At 33.3% G+C, this 8128-nt stretch overlaps 1 protein-coding gene across 1 annotated transcript; it reads right to left on the bottom strand.

Moving 5' to 3' along the window:
* Positions 1 to 3324: 3324 nt before the first annotated feature.
* Positions 3325 to 5076, bottom strand: LOC110038884 (activator of 90 kDa heat shock protein ATPase homolog). The gene is made up of 3 exons (XM_020743802.1): positions 4026 to 5076; positions 3864 to 3943; positions 3325 to 3667 (listed from the first exon to the last, which is right to left on the bottom strand). Exons 1-3 carry the CDS (start codon positions 4917 to 4919, stop codon positions 3574 to 3576), a joined length of 1068 nt encoding a protein of 355 aa, XP_020599461.1. The 5' UTR covers positions 4920 to 5076; the 3' UTR covers positions 3325 to 3573.
* Between the last annotated feature and the right edge of the window lie 3052 nt (positions 5077 to 8128).

Genomic DNA, 8128 nt, shown 5'->3' with positions numbered 1-8128 from the left:
CTCCAAAATTAGAACACTAAGACTTACCAACTGTTCATAGGCATTTTCTTCAATTACTAGTAATTCTGGTGCAAAATTCAAGCCGAAGTTATCTAATTTCTTAGATATGTTTGCTATGTGTGAAAAAAGAATAAGTTGGATATCTTATTTATGAAGATTGGCTACTCCAACATTAGAACACAAAGACTTACTAACTGTTCATAAGCATTTTCTTCAATTACTAGTAATTCTGGTGCAAAATTCAAGCCGAAGTTATCTAATTTCTTAAATAACTCCAAAATTAGAACACTAAGACTTATTAACTGTTCATAAGCATTTTCTTCAATTACTAGTAATTCTGGTGCAAAATTCAAGCCGAAGTTATCTAATTTCTTAGATATGTTTGATATGTATGAAAAAAGAATAAGTTTGATATCTTATTTATGAATATTGGCTACTCTCCCAAGACTGACTCTCTCAAACCATTGAAATCATTAGTAGCAATTTTATCCATAAGTGCAAATGCCTCCTCAAATGGCATGCTCCAACATTTATTATAAATCTTAATAATCCCACCAATCCATCATAAAAAAATTTATATAATTAACCAATTAAGTACGGAATGGTATGGGCATTTTCTAAAAAACTCCTTAAATCTCTCATAGGTTTTATATATTGATTTACTATCCATCTGAGTGAATGAGATAATATCATTTCTGAGCTTAACTATTTCCTCTCAAAACATGAGAAAAAACTTTTCCTTTTTAAGTGTTTGGCGGCTCCCTCCAAGGTTTGCTTCCTCCTTAAGTGTTCAACCTCTCATTGTCGCGAAGAAGCCCCTCTTAGTAAAAAAAATTGTTATCTTATCATCTGCCCTGGTTGAACCATCAACAAAACCACCAAATCACCCTAAGTCGGTAGGGGTTGCGGCGGCATTAGCTATAAATGCGACGACATTGGCTTGGGTGTTGAGTTTCGTGGCTCAAGGTCATCAAATTAAGGAATTGGCCACAACAACACTTTTGCTTAGTGACGGGGTGCTTGGGTCCCAATGCCGCAATGTCTTGCGCTCTATCTTTTTCAACCGGAAATGGTTATATAGGGCGCTAAGGTGCTTGTCTAGGTAGTGTTGCGACACTGTAGCAATTGGCTTCTCACATATAGATGCCATCTTCTCTGAGTTTTGCATGGAAGTTAGTTGCCTCAAGTGCAGTGGCGCTAACCCACTAACGTAACTCAATTTGTGTTCTAAGTGTTGGATCTTCCTGCATACAAAATATAATACCGCACGTAATCTAGAAATATATAAAAATGACACCAAAAGTATAAAAAACACTGAAAATAATATCATATTTTTCACAATTCAAAAATTCAACACAAACAACCTCCAACTTTCAAAGCAGGCCGACTTTTCTCATTCCTGATGAGAAGATTTCTACACATACTAAGTTCATCATCCTCACATTTATTAGCATGACTCATTCATCATTAGCATGTCATCCAAGGCTCTCCTTAAAGCCAATTATATCAAGTGATCCTCGTCTCAAGAGAGACATACCATATTAATGGGTTTCTTATGCAGATGTTAAAATAATCCCCCACTTTGAATGTCTGTGGAACCTCCTATTGCTTAGTTTGGATTTCATTCCCACAATTTCGGCTTATATATTATTTCAACCAATCTACAATATTCTACCATGCCTCAATTTTTTAAAAGACTCTACAGAGGGATAATGCAACAATTTGTAACATTAGACCCCCTATGGCTAGAGTAAATAAAAAAAATGACATTATTGCTCTATTTCATAAAGATGTGTGATTAAGTCTTCATCATCTAAACATTGGCAGAAGATGAAATTCAAAAATATTCCGTTATATTACCCATTCTGCCTCCTCCATCACATGAATATTGGACATAAACACTCCTATAATTTTAAGGCTCGTCCCAAGCTTAAGAAAATCTCGGATTTAATCACAAGACCCTCTATCTTCTGACATTTCATTGAAAACCCTTCTTCTGTTCAAATATGTTCTCAAAACCTGATGTTTGGTTTGATTTCTACCCAGAAGAGAGTGGTTAAAGATTATGCTCTTAACAGCTTCTTAATATTGATCACTTCATCTACTACTAAAATTATCACTGACAATCTCCTCTTCAAGTTCTGAAAACACATTATTTTGGACTCTCTAGAGGATAGGAGATATTCCTTATGCCAGGAGAAACAAAAATTAGAAGAAAATCTATACTCATTCTCTCATTTTCACTAGTTTGAAGTTAGGCATTCAAAAAAATTTCTCTGTAGTTTTTCTACCGAATTATACTTCCTTTTTCTCTATCAATTTTTGATATATGTCCTTGATGTAATCATGCCATTATATAATTAATATATTATGCTTTATAAGAAAATAAAATAAAAAATAAACTTTAATTGATAACACATCATAACAAAACAGTGTAATTAAAAACATCACATTACAACACGACACAACAATTTTACCAAATAATCATCTATTTATATGATAACATGGCAAATCATAACAATACAATAAAACCAGCACAAAAAAATGATTAGTAGCCTTTCCAAGTGGGGCGCGCACATACAAATAGATAGATAGATAGACACGCACACATGCGTGCACATAATTCCTTCTTTATTCTAAAATTCAACTCTTTAATCAAGTGAAAGACTTGATGAATTTTATGAATGATTAGCCTTGCTCAGTTGAAAGACTGCGCTTCCAAGTGAATGTCTCCTTTCTAACTTCATTTTCCTCTCTATATTCTCCATCAATGTTGTTTTAATCATTGACTTGAAAATGAGATTATGATAGAACCAGTTTGCCACAATCTATATTTTGTAAATTGTGTGTATTTCAATCAAGGTGGCTTTCTTGAGCCTAATTTTAACCTTTAATTTTAATAAAATATCTTATATCTTGGTTTGAATTGATTTCTTTCATGTTTTCCATTTTTACCAAAGAATGCAATACTTATTTTGGAATAATATATTCCGTCCAGCAAATTACTCAACATTTGGTGCATGATTTTTCTCATCTCACAATAAGTTTAAATTAAGATGCTTTGTATCACCATTCATTAAACATTAATTTTACCTACCATCACAATGATGTATTATACTACCATAGTTCTACATAATAACACCACAAAAATATGATTACTCATGAACTTGTCATGTTGGTATTCTTCCAAGCTAATCTAATTGATAGTTAATCCCATGCTAATTATAAAAACACTACGGGAAACCAAATTCCTCAATTATAACAAACAACTGAGTAGAAAAATCATAAAGAAAACATCAAAAGTATGAAAGTCAACAAAAAAGGTTGATGGAAAGTAAACACTTTAGTTACTAAAAGGTACAAGGGCTGATCAAGCCAACTATCATTTTAAATGTTTTTTTAGTTTCATCCCCCCGTTTCTGAAGAGGGGGAGAAAATTGCCATTTTGACCAACTTAACAAAGTAACAGTTCAACAATTAACCCCGGTGAACTACATGAATTATAACCTTATGGCAACTAAAATTTGCTTAATAAAACCAAACATCTAATAAAGAAAGCTTCTTGAAGGGAACTTATATTCCAAAGCCAAAGAGAGCTCTTATCTTATGAAAGATCAGCTCTCTCCATCCCTTCTCTGTGTTCTCGACCACTGTAGAATTCCCAAACCTGTACACCAGATGAAAAAAAAATGATGGGATTTGAACTTTAATTAAAACAAATAAGTTGCAATGTCAAAATATCAATTAGGTAAAAGCAAAAAGGTTCTAGAAAAAAAAAACTAAATAAAAAAAAAGTAAAAGAATCAGGTAATCAAATTGGGCATCTATGGCAGCAAAAGTTGCAAGAAAAGATAAAAACTCACCTATCATCTTGAGGAACTCCAGTCTGAGTTAGCTTGACAATTGCAATACCAGGCTCTGGCTCATCAAAATCAAGCCTTACCTGCACTAAGGAAATGGATCAATCTTGGAACTTAAATATAATTGGCACATTAATCTTCAAATTAACAGCTATATCTTCTCACCGATGAATATATACCATCAACCCAGTTATTGAATCTCCATTTCTGCACAATTAATTTCCCTTCCTGCAACTCCTCGTTTATTCCGGTAATCGACCCATCAAAGAGACTGAATTGACCACCAACCTCCTTGCTGATCATAGCATTGCTCTGAGTGAAGCCTTTCCACCTATTCTCATCCATCAATATCTCATAAATGTCCCTGGCCCTGCAGCTAAACCTCTCAGTCAACTTAATTGTTTTGAATCCCTCCTTCTCCTTCTTCGGCTTCTTTACTGGAATATCGGCTGATTCCTTGCTCGCTGTCAGTGGGACGGCAGCTTTCTTCACAGACGATAAAGGAGGGATTTTCTCCTCCAGCTCGTCCTTGGCCGGGCCACCCTTTGACATAGCCAGCACGTATGACCGGATCTTCTCAAGAACGACGGGCTTTCCTTTCGCAATGAAAGCGTCTTTGATCCGGCGACCGATAGGCCCATCGTCATCACGAACGGTGATTCGGACCTCAGGATCGTCGCCGGCGTTCTCGTCAGCCAGGTAAGGGACCTCAAAGGATCCGGTAAGGCGAAGAAGAGGCTCGGCGTTGCCGTCTACGCTGGAGGAATCGCTGCGTGTCTCCGCTTCGAAGGAGAGGGAGAGGGAGAGTTCGTAGCCGGGGATGACCTTGCCCTTCCGAACGTTGACGTATGCTTCTCCATCAAGCTTGTCCAGAGTTTTGGTGCGGATGAAGATGCCACCCTCTCCGTTGAGGAGGGTGAGGTCGGAGAGAAGGGAAGATAAGAGCGATCGCGACCATTCGAGGCAGTCACGCTCCACCCAATGCCAATTATGCACGTTAGTGCCGTCTGCGCGCTCAGACACGATCCATCGCTTGTCGCCCTCGCCGTACTTCGCCATGGTTGCTAGGGTTTCCGTAAGATTTGAACAAGGGCGTATTGTGTTCGAGAAAATGGCAACAGAGCTGGACTTCGGTTGGCAATGGGTGCTGATGAATAAAAAAGAGCAGCGGATTTCTGGATGCTTCGAACTAGAAAGGTCTGGAAGTTGTTTGGTTTAGAATGTGAGGAGAAAATGCTACATAGTCAAAATTAATCGAATGTGTAACTACTTTATTTAAATAATTTTAAGGTTGAATTTCACGATTATCCTATCCCAAAAAAATGATAATAATAACAATAAATTTAAGCTAAATTTGTTATATATCGGGTTCGAAAGACGCTACACCATGACAACTCAGGACATGAGGAAATGATTTGAACATGTTTTTTATTTTCAAATAACGGCTTACATTACAAATAAAAATGAAATGTAAATTTTATTAATTTTGAAAGTTCAACAATATAACTTGGATTGAAAATAGAAATTTAGCTGAATCAAAATATATTAGACAACATGAAACCACTATCCAGACCCAACAAAGAATATGCGGTAGCTAAAACAAATACTAAAACAAAAAACAAAAAATATAAAACTATAACTGAAAATTTTGCTCCAATGGAGAGAATCTTATTGGTAGTTAAATAGAACTTGTTATGCAAAAATCAAGAATGAGTTTGATAAATCCAATAAATAACAACAATCTATTAAAATATAAACGACAAGGGGAATGCAGAATGCAGTATGAACAACAAGGAGGAATCATTGTGTGTATATACAACACAGTAAGAAAAACAAGAATGGGTGAATATCAAATATATATATATCATACAAAACATACAACTGTCCTCAATCAAATTTCTTATCATTTTGCTTTCATTTGTATTTACATAGACAATTAGTTTCAATAGACACCCTGAAACCGGGAAGGTTGAATACCAACTCAAGAAAACCTGATAATTTCTTGTAGAGTTGTCACTCTATAGGTCAGTCAGCCCAGCAAGCCAAAATCCAAAAGGGTGTTACTGACCTACCATCACACATAAGCATGTCCATTTATTTCAGGGGTATAACTTGTAAGATGTATTTAATTTTACACATGCTTGTGATATAGCGTGAATTCACATGCAGGTTCATAAAATGCAAGAAAAGAAAATTATTATAATTGCATGATTACTCAAATAAATAATAATAAATTAAGATTGTTAGTAATTTCATCATGAACAATAAAATATGCATATAATAAGTGCAACATCATAATTGAAGTAACAAGGGTAGGACTGACAAAATATTATAAATGGATGTGATTCTACTACAATTAAGAAAAAAAACTCTCTTAACTAAGAAAGGTGCATTTATACTCCAATAAACAACAATTACTTACTTTTAGGTGGAAATCGTGATACTTTTACGAATTCAATAGCGTAACAAGATATTGTACGTAATTTAAATAATTATGAAATTAGCCTTATTTATTTACTAAATTAAGTGCAATCAAATCTACCTTTATTATTATCATTATTGTTATTTATTAAATTATTAGTAAAGTATAATAAAAAAAATAATTGTAAGTTAACCTAACAAAATGATATTCAAGCTTATAAATTCTTAAATCTCATTTCTTCTTTGTTTTGTTTGAAATTGTGGGTTATGATAACCCATTGGAACATAGTTTCACGAGATTTAGGGTATGTTTAGGGGTAACTGCAGATTATTTATAATCAATTTATTTATAGATTATCCTGACAATCTGATAATCTGCTGATTGTTCTGATAAGCTGACTGGTTATTTGTAGGATCTTATTTCAGAACAACTTTTTTGTAGTTGTTTATGGCTAAATGATCATTATGCCCCTGTTAAATAATATTGTTTGCAATAGAACTATATGGGCAATATATAATTGATACGACAGAAGCAGAAACCAATACAGAACAATTAAAAAAATAAGATATAATCCCCACTTACACGTGAGTATCAAAATTGATAAAATAAAAAGAAAAACAATTACAAATAAAATAAAAATGATTAAAATATTGATTTTAAAACCCCTATGACATTTGCCATCAGCTGTACTGTCCTTCTGGAAACCATCGGCCCAATGAAAGAAATTTCATCTCACAGAAACGCCCCCTGCGGTAACCGTAGAACTGTCTTCCGTAGTTGTGATTTTCTTAATCTATGTTTTTATGCATAATATTTAGTTTTCAAATGTATAAGTGCATATATTCATAACACTTAAATTCCATTGTATTTGCATTCATAACACCTAAAATTCACTTGCCATGCATGCAAGTTTTCTCGTTCCCACATATTTATATGTACAAACAATTAATTTTAAATACAGCTGTTTTCCTCGAGCCTTATGTGTTCACATGCACAATACTTGAATCCAAATGCACATTTTCTTATTTTCCCAAATCCTTAACGTATTTACACACGTAACACCTAAAATCTAAATATATGATACTTACAGATTTTGCATAATCCAATGTATTTACATACTTGACACTTAATTGAAAAGTGTAATTTTCAGATTTTCATAATATTTACATATATAAGACTTAATTTAAATGTATCAGTTTCAGATTTCTAGTATTTCACATATATAGCACCTAAGCTTTAAATTAATTTTATAGGTTAATTAAGTTCTCAAGTTTTTACATATATAGTACATAAACAATAACATATATGCGCAGATATCTTAATCCTTGAGTATTTACATATGTTATATTTGAATTCCAAATGAAATTTGTTGATTTTCTTCAATTCTTATATATTTACATATGTAACACGTAATTCTGAAATATGCCCATGCATTATATATATTACACTTTAACTTTAAGATGTATACATGTTTAATTCTTGTATGTTCATGTATATATCATATGAACTTAGAAATCTGTATACGAGATTGTCTAATTCTTACATATTTACATATATAAACTTTAAAAGCAAGTATTTACATATCTAACACCAAAATTTAAATGTGAAGCCACAGATCTCTTAAATCCTTAAGTATTTACATGCGTAGCACTTGAAATCGTATTCTGAATCTGAGATTTTGTCGAATTTTCATCGTATTTACATATCCGATACTTGAAATCATATGGGAAATTTCAGATTTTCTGTATTTTCATGTATTTACATATCTAACATTTAAATTTAAACATAAAGCTTCAAATTTTGTAATCTTCTGATTATAAGAATGAGTTTTACTTGCATTTAGCAG

The sequence above is a fragment of the Phalaenopsis equestris genome, unplaced genomic scaffold, assembly GCF_001263595.1.
Source record: "Phalaenopsis equestris unplaced genomic scaffold, ASM126359v1 Scaffold234231, whole genome shotgun sequence".
Taxonomy (NCBI): Eukaryota; Viridiplantae; Streptophyta; class Magnoliopsida; order Asparagales; family Orchidaceae; genus Phalaenopsis; species Phalaenopsis equestris.
This window is presented reverse-complemented; position numbering and strand designations above follow the sequence as displayed.

Excerpts from the sequence above, each read along its gene's own strand:
- LOC110038884 (XM_020743802.1), bottom strand. The coding sequence starts at position 4,919 with ATGGCGAAGTACGGCGAGGGCGACAAGCGATGGATCGTGTCTGAGCGC. Across the intron at positions 3,944-4,025 it reads TTGATGGTATATATTCATCG|GTAAGGCTTGATTTTGATGA; the intron begins GTGAGAAGATAT and ends TCCTTAGTGCAG. Across the intron at positions 3,668-3,863 it reads GGAGTTCCTCAAGATGATAG|GTTTGGGAATTCTACAGTGG; the intron begins GTGAGTTTTTAT and ends TCTGGTGTACAG.